The sequence below is a fragment of the Myotis lucifugus genome, unplaced genomic scaffold (assembly GCF_000147115.1).
Source record: "Myotis lucifugus unplaced genomic scaffold, Myoluc2.0 scaffold_84, whole genome shotgun sequence".
NCBI classification, from domain to species: domain Eukaryota; kingdom Metazoa; phylum Chordata; class Mammalia; order Chiroptera; family Vespertilionidae; genus Myotis; species Myotis lucifugus.
The window spans coordinates 4101636-4117252 of record NW_005871132.1 but is presented as its reverse complement, the minus strand read 5'-3'; the positions used below and the strand labels follow the sequence as shown (position 1 = coordinate 4117252).

Sequence of the window (15617 nt, the reverse complement as noted above, 5' to 3'; positions counted from 1 at the left end):
CCAGTCAAATGACCGCCCGAGGGGGTAATTTGCATATTAGGCTTTTATTATATAGGATATGCATAGTCCATGGATACAGACAATAGTGTGGTGAAGGCCTGGGGTAGGATGGGAACCAGGTGGAGGAGGACAGAGGTAGGGAAGTGGTGGACATCTGTAATACTCTCAACAATAAAAACAAATTAAGCCCTAACCGGTTTGGCTCAGTGGATAGAGCATCGGCCTGCAGACTGAAAGGTCCCAGGTTCGATTCCAGTCAAGGGCATGCACCTTGGTTGCGGGCACATCCCCAGTAGGTGTTCAGGAGGCAGCAGATCGATGTTTCTAACTCTCTATCTCTCTCCCTTCCTCTCTGTAAAAAAAAATCAATAAAATATATATTAAAAAATATTTTAAAAAGAACTTGCTACTGATCAGTGGCTTTCAACTATAAACTAACATTTATTTTTTCATACAAATAAAAAATGTTAGAGATGTAAATATTAATTATATCAACACTTCACTGTGTATTTTTCTCTCAAAAGCAAAATAAGAAAATGATGAAAAATATTGAGATAAGTTATTTCATTAAAATAATTATTTATCTTCACCTTACCCTAAATTATAATTTAATTTTGTCAAGGATTAATAGATTTTCAACAAAAATTTATGGAATACGAGATAGAAAAGGCTCAGAGATATAATTAAAATCACAGAATTTATTATAAATCCATAGTTTTGACATTTCACAATTGGAGATAACAATCTGGTAAAACAGAGCACTGAACTTGAACACTACAACATCTGACCTGCCACTTGTTAACTAATAATATGTGGGCAAGTTACTAACCTCTGAGTCTTTTTTCTCATCTTTAAAACTTCAAAAAAGTGTCCAGCTGGGTGTGGTTCAGCGGTTGAGCAACGACCCAGGAACCAAGAGGTCACCGGTTCGATTCCCGGTCAGGGCATATGTCCGGGTTGCGGGTTCAATCCCCAGTGTGGGGCGTGCAGGAGGCAGCCAATCAATGATTCTCTCTCATCATTGATGTTTCTATCTACCTCTCCCTCTCCCTTCCTCTCTGAAATCAATAAAAATATATTTTAAAAAAAGAGCAACTGGACTTAAAAGAAAATTCTTTTAAAAAAACTTCAAAAAAGTTTTAGGATTAAATGAAAGCACATGGAAATGCAGGTTCTCATAAAAGGTTAAAAAATGTAACATCAATTGAATTCTGAATCAAATTTAATTTCTTTTACCATTTAAAGTACATTTTCCTCAGTCTTAGGAATTTTTTTTCTTAGTATAAAATACATTGTCATATGTCTTGTAAATTTTATATTTATAGCTGAATGTTTCTTCAGTCATCAGTATCACTTCCTGAATCACTCAGCTGCAAATCGTTTCCTAAAATAAAAAAATAGCAAAACTGTAATAATGAAATATTTATATTTAATATATTTATTTTTTGACAACAAATATTATACAAAAAGTAATCCAAGTGGTCCTGTTTAGGCAACATTTTGTCATTAATAATCAGATTGCTGATCCTACAATTTAATCATGTCATTAGTAATTTAAATAATACTATCTGTAAAGAAAAAATACACCATCAATCTTTAGCAAAGTTTTAATATCATCTAGCTTCTATATTAGTCTTCTTTTACATACCAACATCACCCTTCTTTTTATATCACTGATTTAACTACATCAGGAAATGAGAGAAAATATAATTTAGAAGATTAGACTATATATCATTTGGAAGTGAAAAAATTATATAATTTTTTACTCAAAATGTTGTCAAAATATTTACATAGTGTTTCTTAAGGGTAACTCATCACTGATTCCTTTTGTAACTCATCCATGTGATTACAGTCATGAAACTTACATTCCAGTGGAGAAAACAGACAGTAAAAAAAATAAACAAATATATAATATAATGCCAAGTAGGTATAAATACTATGAAAATATAAAGATGGGTATGGAGCCCGGCCAGCATTGCTCAGTGGTTGAGCGTCGACCTATGGCCCATGAGGTCACGGTTGGATTCCTGGTCAGGGCACATGCTTGGGTTGCCAGCTCTATCCTCAGTGTGGGGTGTGCAGGAAGCAGCCAATCAATGATTCTCTCTCATCATTTGTATTTCTACCTCTCTCTCCCTCTCCCTTCTTCTCTGAAATATATAAAATAAATAAATAAATAAAAATGAGTATGGAGAAAGAGATGAGAGGTGCTACTTTATACAGGGTAGTTGGGGAGGCCTCCTTGAGGAGTGACATTTGACTGGAGGTCAAAATTTAAAAATAAAGTCAGCAAAATATGGAGATGGGTAAACTGCCCAGGCTCAGGGAATAGCACATACAAATGCCCCAAGGCAGAAGTATGTGTGTTGTGTTCTCTGACTATGAAAAGGCCACTGTGGCTGGAGTGAAATGAACGAGGAGAATGATAAGAAATGAGGCCAAAAGATATCAGTTGTTTTTTAGGTCATGGTAAAAACTTTGAATTTTGTTTGATATGGGAATTCATTGGAATAAAGATTTGGGAGTCAGTGATTGCAGGGGTTTATCTGAAATTATGGGATTGAACAAAATCATTTGGGTAGAAAATTGAAATGGTTAAAAATATTCTCATATTTTTTAATTCCTCCACAATCAACAAAAGCTGGCATGTTTCAAAGTTAATACACAGTTTAAGAGTAGATTTTATGAGATTAAAATGGCGGCAGAGTAGGAGGATGCTGCACAAGCTGGAATTACAACTGAAATACGGAAAGGCTCCCTGAATCAATGGAAAACTCACAGGAGAGAACCCTGATACCCAAGGACCAAAGGTGGAGATGGCATAGAGATTGGTAGGAGGGGTGGAGGCGCGAAAGGGCTGACCTGGCACCAACAGACGGCAACTGAAGTCCCAGAGAGATATCTCAGCTGAGGGGGAGTGCCACTGAGAACTCTGGGATCTAATCCCAAAGCTGGGGCTCCTCAGCAGAGAGCCCCAAACTGAGGAGGGTATCCACATAACATCTAGCTGTGAAAAGCAGTGGAGTGCTGTCTGCCAATGAGCGGCAGCTGAAAGTTCAGACACCCTCTTAAAGGGAGGAAATCAAGCCTTGAATACAATTAGGCTTCTAGTTTGCCTAATTAGAGGAATCCTGTCTTTTATTTAGAAAACAAGCTCAGCTAAATATTGTAAGTTGGTTTTGGACAAAGTGAATTTGAAATGCCTTTTACTAAAAGATGATGTTGGGTTTATGCATCTAGAGCTCAGAGGTCTGGGTCAGAGTGCAAATTTAGAAGTTATCCACTGACTGCAACACAAATGTGGAGATTATGCAGGGAAAGAGTATAGAAGAAAAAGAACCTAGGATTAAGTCTTGAAGAACTCCAGCTCTAATGACTGAGTAGAAGATTATAAACCAGCAAAGGAGAGAGAGAAAAGTATCTAGAAAGATAGGAGAAAAGTCAATAAGACATTATGTCACAGAGTCAAAAGAAAATGAGTAATTCAGTAAGAAGGTAATGATTAATAGCATCAACTGAATAAAATAGGAGTTTTTCTCCTCGTACAAATTTTACATCATAATCGGTATGGCTTCACAGAATTTTTACTTTTCTAATTACTCATGCTTATGTATACTTACTTAAAGTATTCATCAGAAGGCCACTGTTGTTATGATATCTATTATGACTGGCATCTACATCAGGAATCCTGCATTGTGGCATGGCAGACATGGTAGGATCTCCAGAGATATAATTCCCTGGATCAGACGGAGAGGATCTGTACTCTTCATCTTCTGAGTCACTGGAACTACCCTCACTGCTTGAAGATGATGAACTTTTAGAATCTGATGAACTATCACAACTACTCATCTGGTCCATCAGACTAGCTTCTGCCTTCAGTTCTGAAAATGTAACAGAAGTTAATAGATAGGTTAAGTAAATAATATTAAATACATATAATAAATTTTGAATGAGTTAGTTTCTAAGAAAGTGTTAACAAGAAATAAGACTAAACATACATTTACAGCTTTTTACTTTAAAAGCTTCTCTAGTAATACAAAATGAAAAGTAACATCCTTCTCCTAACCTTTAAGTTCCTTTAAGCCTACCCTCCTAGCCCCCTCCCCACCTCCCCCCCGCCCCAGGAATAATCACTTTCTTGTGACCAAAAATGTTTTTAAATTCTGATTGGAAACTGGTATTTTAGATTTTGACACCCAACTCACACATTGTTAGAGCCTGAGTTCACTCTTTGTCACTATCCAACTAAGAGTTAAAAAAAAAAAGAAAGAAAAGAAAAAAAAAAAAAGGGAGCAATTCAAATTTTCCTGCAAAAGCTGCATCTGTGGACCCAAACTTTTCCTTTCCGGCTTTTCTCTGTAGTACCTCTTTCTCTCATTTCTGGACAACATACATACAGAGTTCAAGAAATTCCCCAATTAAAAAAAAATCTTCTCTATCATCAAGCCAAGCCTTACTTCAATGTTGAAATTATAAAAATTAGAAGACATAGGCAGTGTCTAAATCTAAACACTACCTTATTTATACTATTATACTGAAATATACATGTAATTCAAATAAAATATAAAAGATTAAAACTGTAAAAATTAAAACTTATCGAGGCAGAAACTATCCTCCAATTCTTTTTCTTATTTCCCCAATACATATAATGCAATGCAATACATACAGATGAATTCCTTTGTCAGCTCTAATAAGGTATAATTGACAAAATTAAAGTGTACAACCATGAAAGTATATTACATTTTTGTCAAATGCTTTTTTTGCATCTCTTGAGATGGTCAGAGGTTTAGTCTTCATTCTATTAATGTGGTGTATTGTGTTTATTGATTTACATACGTTTAAATATTCTTGCATCCCAGGCCAAAAATAAATAAATAATACATTTAATCATGGTACATAATTCTTTTAATGGGCTAGTTATTTTTGTTGAGAATTTCTGCTATGTTCAATAGATATTGGCTTATAATTTGCTTTTCTAATAGTGCCCTTGTCTGGCTCTGGTATGAGAGTAATGCTGGCTTCATAAAATGAATTTTAAAGTGTTCCCTTCTCTTCAATTTTCTGAAATAGTTTGAGAATAATTGACATAAATTCTTTTTTAAGAAGACATTTGGTAGAATTCATCAGTGAAGCTGAAAAAAAAATTTTTTTTAATCAAGAATGATAGTTGAGCCCTAGCCGGTTTAGCTCAGTGGACAGACTGTTGGCCTGCAGACAGAAGGGTCTCGGGTTTAATTCCAATCAAGGGCACACACCCGGGTTTCCGGGCTCAATCCCCAGTAGGGGCATGCAGGAGGCAGCCAATCAATGATTTTCTCTCAACATTGATGTTTCTATTTCTATCTCCCTCTCCCTTCCTCTCTGAAAAAAATAAAAATACATTTTTTTAAAAAGAATGATAGTTGAAGTCACAGGGAATATAGTCAATAATATTGTAATAACTACATATGGTGTTAGATGATTACTAGACTTATAAGAGTGATCATTTCAGAAGTTATATATAAATGCCTAAACACTATTTTGGACACCTGAAACTAATATAATATTGTATGTTGACTGTAATTGAAAAAAATATTTAAAAAAAGAATGACCTAAAATTTGTCAAATGTTCTTTCTACTGTTTTCTTACTTTCTTTTTTAAAATTTGTTTTTTATTGATTTCAGAGAGAGGAAGAGAGAGGGAGAGAGGGATAGAAACATCAATGATAAGAGAGAGAATCACGGATCAGCTGCCTCCTGCACAGCCCACACTGGGGATTGATGTGCCCTGATCAGAATGGAACCTGATCTCCTAGTTCACGGGTCACAGCTCACACTGAGCCACACCCACTGGGCTTTTTCTACTGTTTGTTTTGGAGATGGCTTTTGTTTTTTATTTTTAAATCTGGTGAATATTGATTGACTTTCGAAAATGTGTATTCCTGAGAAAACTCCACTTAGTCATGAGGTACTGTCCTTTTAATATATTAGCATTTCTCCACCTCAGCAATATTGGCATTTGGGGTTATATAATTCTTTGTTGCTGTTCTGTGCACTGTAGCCTGGTTAGCTGCATCCCTAGCTTCTATCCACTAGATGCCAGTAGCACTGCTGCTCGCCAGCTGTGACGACCAAAAATGTCTGCAGACCTTGCCAGATGTCCCCCACGGGGACAAAAGTCATACCGAGTTGAAAACCACTGTTATATAATTGTTAAATTAAATTTGCTAAAATTTTGTTCAAAAATTTTGCATCTATATTCATATCAGTTTGTAGTTTTGTGGGGGTTTTTTTCCTTGTACTGTCTTTGTTGGGTTTTGGTAGCAATAATTCTGACCTTGAGGAATGAGTTATAAAGTATTCCCTCCTTATTTGATGATTTATTTTAGATTTATTTATTTTTATTGTGGAGGGTATTACAAATGTCCCCCATTTTCCCCCAGTTGCCCCTCTCCATCCAATTCCTGCCCACCCAAGGTCTTTACCACGTCTGTGTCCATGAATTATGCACATGTGCATGTAAGTTCTTTGATTATTCCTCGCTGGTCCCCTTCTCCCCTTCCCTCTGAGACCCGTCAGTCTGTGCCATGCTCCATGCCTCTGGGCCTATTTTATTTGTTGGTTTATTTTGTTCATTAGATTCCACATATAGGTGAGATGATGTGATACTTGTTTTTCTCTGACTGGCTTATTTCACTTAGCATACTACAGAGTTTGTATCAAATTGATATTATTTCTTTCTTAAATGACTAGTAAAATTCTCCAGCGAAGCCACCTGTGGCTGGAAATTTATGTGTTTATGGGGGTAGGGTTTTATTTTATTTTATTTTTTATTGTTTAAAGTATTACATATAGTATTACATATGTTTCCTTTTTCCCCCATTGACCTCCCCCCACCCCCCAGCGTATGCCCTCACCCCCCAAGTGTTTGTGTCCATTGGTTATACATATATGTATACAAGTTCTTTGCTTGATCTCTTACTCCCCCCACCCTCAGGGGTAGGGCTTTAAATACGACTCAATATTTTTAGAGGATTTATGAATATTCATGTTATCTGTTTCTTCTTGAGTCAACTTTGTACCCTTTAAGGAACTGGTCCATTTAATCAAATTTATCAAATTTATGGGCATACACAGAGAGAATAAGAGTTTAAGTAACTTTCCCTAGGTCACACAGCTGATACATGATAGAGCTGAGATTTAAGTGCAAGTAGTCTGACTCCAAAGATGACATTCTTAGTTACCACATATACTATGTCTAATAGAGACCAAAACCTGGTTCTTTGAAATATGTCAAATTCTAGCAATATTGATCAAGAAAATGAGAAAGACATGGCACAAATAATCAGTGTTAGGAATATAAAAGGGCCATAACTGTGAATATTGTAGGGTTTTGTATGGATAAATTATGCTAACAGTTTGAAAATGTGAATTAAACTGGCAAGTTTCAAGACAAAATTAAATAAAGACTAAAAAAACTGAGTAAACCTAAGGTCAGTAAAGAAATTTACCACACTATCAAGAATCAGGAAAACATATTATAAACAACTGTTTCAATGAATAGAAAAGTATCTTGTATATAAATCCTTTAGAGTACATTCAGACATGTGCACAGATAGGAGGATAAAGAGAAGAATGTGTTGGAAAGTAAAGAGACTCTTGTAATTTTTTTTAAAAAAACCTAAAGCCAAAGTTGCAAAATGTTAAATCTAAGTTGTAGGTGTATGATTTGTTATATTATTACCTGTATTTTCTGTACATTTGAAATATTCATTAAGAAAAGTTTTCAAGGTTAGTTGAAATCATGTATGGGAAGACTTGGCAAATAGTATTTACCTACAAAAACATATTGTCAAAATTTTACAGTATGGATAGAAATTTACAGTTGCATTAGGGTGGTGAGATTGGGTGACTCTATATTAAAATTATTCTTCAGACTTGTATGCATGCATATAAGCATAACTAATGGACATAAGACACTGGGGGGTAAGGGAGGGTAGGGGTGTGTCAAGGGCGGGGGGGAAAAAAAAGGACACTTATGTAATACCCTTTGTAATACTTTAAGCGAAAAATAAAAAAATATTAAAAAAAAAAAATTCCATAAAGTCAAAAAAAAAAAAAAATTATTCTTCAACATTATATTATCTTCTAAATAAATAATAATTGTCTAAAAAATAACAAGTTCATTATAAAAATTCAAATAATTTGCACATAAAAAATGAAAGGTTCCTATAATCCAAACTCCTAAAGATAATGCTTACATTTTAGTATAATTCTTCTGAGTTCTTCTATGCATCTACAAACTTATACAAATTTTGTTTTCAAAAATTATTCATACACCACATATATTACATGTAAAATTCTCTTTTTTGCTTAATAAAATATCTAAATATCCTTCTTTGTTATTAAAATGTGGTCTCTTTTAAAAAACTGATGTGCAGTATTTGATGGGCACTTAGGATTTTTCCATTTTTTCCTTAATATGAAAAACACTGCATGAAACATTCTTATGTAACTGATATAGATATTCTATGTATATATCTAATACATCTATCTGCACGAGTTTTGCTTTAGGAGAAATCTCTAGGTAAAGGATGCACTTTTTATTTTAATAGTTATTATCAAATAAGGATGATGATAATAACAAATCCTCATATAGTACTTACTATGTACTAGACACTGTTCCAAGTACTTTGCAGAAAAAAACTGCTCTACAAAAATTAATATGTGCCAATTTATAATTTCTTAAAAAATTATGAACTACTTGCTTCCCTTTATGTTCATACCACTACTGAATGTTGACAAATGTTTTAGCCACTTCCAAGCTCATAAATGAAAATCTATCTGTTAATCTTAAAATTTGCATTTTAAAAGCATTAGTGAGTTTCACCAATCTATCTATATAAAAGCCTAAACGACCGTTAGGACGGAATGACCAGAACGACTGGTAGACCAGTTGCTATGATGCGCATTGACCACCAGGGGGCAGATGCTCAATGCAGGAGCTGCCCCCTGGTGGTCAATGCGCTCCCACAGGGGGAGCGCCGCTCAGCCAGAAGCCGGGCTCATGGCTGGCGAGTGCAGCTGCGGCAGAGGGAGCCTCTCCCGACTCCCTGGCAGCACTACCAAATGGGGAGCAGCAGCAGCAGGCGCTTTCAACAAAAGAGTGCGTATGTGCCAGCAAAGCCGTGGAGGCCGTTTACCCGATATGCTATTCCATACATAACCCTATACTGTATACTTTATGAATCAATAAAAAATGTACAATTTTAATGATAAACCTGTGCTTTCTATCAAAAGTACTTCTTGTGTGAATTTTGGGACACCCTTTAACTGTGTGACAAAGCCAATTACTTAACTTCTCTCTGCTTCAGTTTTCCCACCCATAAGATGGGAAAAATGGTACTACTGCCTCAGAAGGATCATGTCATGTACTACTTTTTATAATCAGGGCAAAAAATGTAGCTGCCCATACACAGCAAGATGCCTTTCACCTATATGAAAAGTATGGTCACTGGTGCATGCAGCATCTTGGATTGCAAGAGGGATGTCCGACTAAGCCAGACTAAGCTGGCAAGCGGACATCCCCCGAGGGGTTCTGTACTGTGAGAGGCTGCAGGCCGGGCTGAAGGACCCCCCTCCCCCCCCCCAGTGAAATGCACTGGTCCTCTAGTTAATAAATAATATTGACGAGACTAAACTCTGTTTTATATACAACTGTAAACCTACTTTTGCCCACCCAGTATTTATTAGCCAATGTATATTTTATGTTGTGAAACAGACTAAAATCCATATAGAAATTAAGCATGTGATAAAAATGGCTCTTCATATCAGCGAAGAAATGATGGCTTATTCAATAAATGGATATTGCTTTATATAATACTGTTTATCAATACAATATGTTGATTAGCAATACTATTTATTGATACTATTGGGGAAGAGGGAAATTTGGATTCTTATTTCTTAAACTAAAATTCCAGATAGCTCAAAGATGTAAAAGTAAAAATTAAACCACAAAAACACTAATACAAGTGCTAGGCATCTAGATATAAATCTGAAAACATGGTTCAACTATCGCAGGAGGCACTGGCAGAGTAGGGTCAACAAAATATTTAAAAGAAGACTGTCCCAGCTGGTTTGGCTACGTGGATAGAGTGTCAGCCTGTGGACTGAAGGGTCCCAGGTTTGATTTGGGTCAAGGGCACATGTCCAGGTTGCAGGCTCAATCCCCAGGAGTGGGTGTGCAGGAGGCAGCCAATCAATGATTCTCTTTCATCATTGATGTTTCTAACTCTCTCTCCTTCTCCCTTCCTCTCTGAAATCAATAAAAATATGTTTTTTTAAAAAAAGACTGTCTAAGGAACAGGATATACTAGTATATACATCTCAATGTAAATTCTTATACAAAGTTAGATCTTATGCTTGGATCATGTTAACTTACCCTCTACTATACAACCCTTCAATACAATGCTTTTATTAAGGTCTCTGCTACAAAAACTGACACAGAGAGGAACTTCTCATATTGTAAAATTATCATTGAAGATACTATATCATTTAATACACCCTAGAACGGGTTCCATATGATGAACTTCTTTTAGAATTTAGTAACAGGGAAGAGTCTAATTCTTTAGAACCTGTCTCTTAGATCATCAAAAATATGCTATTTAGGTCTTTATTTTTTTTTTAGTGTTTAGAAAGCTCAGATCTAAATTTAATGTTTTATTTATTAACAAATTTGCTTCCTCTTCCCCTTTAATGCCATGATTTTCTTTTCCAGTATTTTTCTGTATATATGTAGATTAATGACATCATGATTCAAATCCATTTTGAAAGCAGATATGATATAATAATAAAATTCAAAATCCCTTTTACCAAAAAGAGCTCTGAGCTTGTATCTTCCTTATTGTTAGTAAAGGGGACAATAATATATTAGGGGACTAAAACTATACTGGGCCTAGAAGAGGGCAAGTGGAATTGGATTGCTACACGTAAGTTACATAGGAAAAGTGCAGAGGCAAATATACAGAAGCAAATATACTTTGGTGACCAGGGTCTTATTACTACCACAATTACTATAACACTAACACTGAAACTGCAGCTAGAAAAAAAATGGAGATTTAAATGTTCTTACTTTCAAAAGGACTGTGCTTCCCTAGAAACATTTTCTGCTCAGAAGTGAGCAGCAATTCAGAAGAACTTGCCTGCTGCATCCGCTTACTATATCTCCTCACTTTACTATTGTTTTGGTGACATCTTAGGCATCTATAGTCTGGCTATGCATAAAGAACTTCGACAGGAAGATGCTATGAAGAACTGAATTTGAATCATCACAACTGTCAAAAAGAAGAAAACTCCAGTTACATATATCTAAACACTTTCCCCCCTGAATAATAAAAAAGATATAAATTCTTATATAGATACATAATTACAGAATACCCTAAATCACAAACTATACTCTTCCTCTCCAAAATCGATAATAAAAAAATATTATGCTCTCAATAAAACTTTACAGTTAATTCCCTTGTTAATTAAAATGAAAAATTTCACTTATCTATATCATAAAAACAACCGGTCACCAGGAGGTGCATGGCTCAAGGGGTGAGGTGGGGCAGGGCTGGCGGGGGAGCCCCACGGTGAAGAGGACAAAGAGGGCACAACAAGGCGGGCGGCGGGCGGGCGGGCGGGCGGGGGAAGTGGGTGGGGGGCATGTGGCGGAGAGGGTGCAGGGGATGGGCGCTGGGCAGGCTGAGGCAGGGAGCATGGTGCAGGTCCCAAGGTGGTGAGCAGAGGTGCTCCTGCCACTGGGGGAGCGTTGGGGCGCAGAGTGAGGCAGTGCTCAGGGGAAGGGCGCAAGCTGGGAGCATCGCAGGGCACCGGCAGCGTCCACGGAGCGTGTGAAGCGTCGCGTCGCGGGGGTGGCGGACATGGCCCTGATGGCAGGCTAGGCCTAGGGGACCCTACATGCTCCTTATTTAATCATGCGCTGGGCCTCTAGCTCTTTTTTCTTTTTAAAAAAATATATTTTATTGATTTTTTTACAGAGAGGAAGGGAGAGGGTTAGAAACATCCATGAGAGAGAAGCATTGATCAGATGCCTCCTGCACACCCCCTACTGGGGGTGTGCCTGCAACCAAGGTACATGCCCTTGACCGGAATGGAACCTGGGATTCTTCAGTCCCCAGGCCGACGCTCTATCCACTGAGCCAAACCGGCTAGGGCAAGGCCTCTAGTTCTTAATAATTTCTTGTAAAGGAACATTATATACACTTAGATTTTACCTCTTTCAATATCATCCATCGGAGATGTTGGGGACATCTTGTCTTCGGATGGAGACTCTTTTACAAGATTGGGAGTCCTAGTTAAATTCCACATTTGTTGCTGCTGATGCTCTACACGAGACTGAATTTTACTGCTTCCTTCAACTCTGCAATTAAAAATATCAAAGGTCAGCCCTGGCTGGTTTGGCTCAGTGGATAGAGCGTCAGCCTGTGGACTGAAGGGTCCCAGGTTCGATTCCAGTCAAGGGCACATGCCTGGGTTGCGGGCTCAATCCCCAGTAGGGGATATGCAGGAGGCAGCCAATCAATGATTCTCTCTCATCATTGATGTTTCTATCTCTCTCCCTCTCTCTTCCTTTTTGAAATCAATAAAGATATGTTAAAAAAAATAATTAATTATGAAAAAATATTAAAGGTCAAAAAAGATATGATGGCAATGTAACAACAATTTCAATTTATGAAGTTACTAACACTGACCACTTATTCTTTTCCCTAGACATCTGTAAATGGTATTCAAGAATTAACACATTAATTTAATTCATTATTTAACAAATATTTCTGGATTCCTGCTATATATGCACAGCATATACACAGTTCCATTGAGGGACATAAGTGTGAATATAAACAAAACCACTGCTCAAAACTGAAGTGTTAAGATATACACAAATGCCTAAAATAAAATATACCTAAGTGTATATAGGTACTATATATTCCCTACATTCTAAAATTATCATTTCTGTTAAAATTAAGTTACTTCCACATTTTAACAGAGGCATGCTACTAAAGCAGATTCATTTCCTTTTAATACTTTTAAGAAGAGTTTATAACACAATTATATTTGACTTTTCTGCCTTTCCTTTTTCCAGTCACCAAATTCTGTCAGTTCTTCCTTGTATGCATTTTTCTGTTTCCCACATAGATTCACTTTACTCAGTTTGTTTGGTATGTTAATGTTTCAAAACAAAAATATTTTTAATTAAAAAATTTAATCTTAGTTTAAAAAATTTAATACATAATCACTGCCAATGGAACCGTTAAGACGTCCTAATTTCATATTTAATATTGAAGGTATTAGCTTTAACCTACCTTTATGACCTTACTTTTAATCCACTATCAACCTCACTCCTCACTTTCCAATACTTATTTATTTGCAGGCACAGAGACAAATCTCTTCCTTATTCAAACAGGTCTTATTCATTGGCCCCAAATAAGTCAGATATATTCCTGCCTTCAAATATCCTCATGTTCTCTCTGATCAATTAAATCAGTCATTTTCAAACTTTCCTACCAATAAATAATCACCTGGGAACTCATATATTTAATAAACACTAAAGGTAATTCTTATCACTAAGTATGTTTGGGGTGGAAAAAGCCCTAAATCTTAACCTCTTCTCAAATTACATCAATAAAGGCTCCCTGAATGCTCCAATCAACCATAATTTTTCTCTTCCTTTAATTCCTAGAGCAATTTTTATCTATACTATTTGCATAGCTTTGAGAGCAAATCCGTTATATTACATAGCAATTAATGCACCTGCCTAATTCCAAAAAAAAGTATGAGATGGCTATATTCTCTTATTGACTTTCCTAATAGAATTATATGTTAATCCAATTAAAATGCAGAAATTTTGAGGTTAGTACTTATGTAGTTATATAGAAAACTTTCCTTCTCCAAGTGCTTTACGATTATCCTAGGTGTTCAAGACACTTTTACTAATTAAGATAAAATTATATTGAAGAGTACATAACGGCTCCTTTCAGTCCAGTTCTATATAGAAGAAATTATATCTATACATGTAGAAAATATTCAGAAACAAGTTTTTATGTATCACAGAGAGAAATGGTACAAGCTTGTGGCTAAGGCTCTCCACCAAATTTAAACTTGAAAAAAGGTTAAAACATTTTTGTATCCCGTAGAAATAAGCCTTATATAATAATGTGGCTTAATCAAATAATTGTTTTCACTGACATTTCCTTAGCAATTATGTGTTGATAAAAGAATTTGTTTTGTTAACCACATACCTTGTTTTTTTTACAGTGATGTTGCTGCTGAGTTTTTCTAGTCGACATTCTCCAGTATCATGGTTAATTATCAAAATGCATTCTTTTAAGTAAGGTTTCTTTGAACCTTTAAAAACAGTTACTGGTGAAGTTGATCCCTGTTTAAAAAGTTAATTATCATTACTTGAAATTTATCATATAAATTTAATTGGGAGGGACTTTGAGATCTTCTGTTTCTCAATCTATACTTCAAGTCACCTAACTACTTAAGTTTAGTAGAAGTCAAAAATGAAAAGAGGCTGAGATCTTAAAGTTGCTATCCTTGAGGAAAGGGAATAGAGAAAGTACTTTCCCTGAGTCAGTAAAGATTTGTTTCATTCGTCTACAACAGCTAATTGGGATTCAATTCTAATACAACCAATCTATTTTACAGATAAGGGAGCAGAAGCCCTGAATCATATTTTCTACCCCTTTTCTTCCTTTATAAGTTTAGTTTTTAAAATCTTATATTTTCTTAAACTGGTGCTTCCCTATGCAGATTAAGGAAAATGAGTGTATCAAGAAACACCTGTTAGAGTAAACCCACTGATTAAACTTAGCATCATGAAAGGTGGGACAAACAAACATATGTTTCATGATGTGATATAAAAGAAAGTGCAGCATCACCCAAAAACAAACAAAACAAAAAACCCACAAATAATCTAACTCTCATCAAGTCTTTAAATATATAACTACCAGTTTACAGGAAATATGAAGAATAAAGGAACAAGTTAAATAATACCAGACAGAAGTAATTTGAAACCCAGAACATGGGTATATTCTCTAAGACAAATAACCTGGTTTCTCTAGCATACTAATTGTATAAAAAGGGGAAGGTACATTTACAGAATAAAAGAGACTTAAGAAACATAGTTCAAAATATTATAAAAACTCTAATTTGGATTCCTAGAGGAGAAACTGTAAAAAGACATTTCTGAGTGCATCATGAAAATGTGAGTATGGATCCAATATTATAATTAATTCTGCTACACGTAATAACAGCAAGTTACTTAGGTAAAAAAAGAGAAATCCTTGTCAGTTAGAGATGCATACACAAGCATTTATGAAACGGCATATCTGGGATTGCTTTAGAATATACCAGGAAAAAAAGTGGTACGAGAATATATTAAAAAGATTAGCAAAATGTTGGTAATTATTGAAGCTCGGTGATGAGTACAAGGGGGTTCATTATACTATACTATTTTCCACAATAAAAGGTTAAAGAAACCTAGATCATTGCTCACGACCTATGTGTTCTCCTCCTTCCTTCATGTGCATCCCTCAATCCTTAAGGAATCTTATGTTTATCATCTTTTAACT

The 15617-nt window shown here is 35.6% G+C and overlaps 1 protein-coding gene across 5 annotated transcripts in view; it reads right to left on the bottom strand.

The window, feature by feature from the left end:
• Positions 1-1204: 1204 nt before the first annotated feature.
• EAF2 (ELL associated factor 2) overlaps positions 1205-15617 on the bottom strand; it is a 32304-nt gene continuing 17891 nt past the window's right edge. For 3 of the 5 annotated variants that reach the window (XM_006090941.3, XM_023755807.1, XM_014457721.2), the window contains exons 3-6: positions 14280-14416; positions 12258-12403; positions 3621-3881; positions 1205-1384 (exon numbers count right to left, since the gene is read on the bottom strand). In XM_006090941.3, the coding sequence (XP_006091003.1) occupies positions 1338-1384; positions 3621-3881; positions 12258-12403; positions 14280-14416 (591 nt within the window). In that variant the 3' untranslated portion in view covers positions 1205-1337. The remainder of the gene's footprint in view (positions 1385-3620; positions 3882-12257; positions 12404-14279; positions 14417-15617) is intronic. The other 2 variants (XM_023755809.1, XM_023755808.1) reach the window with 1 other exon arrangement.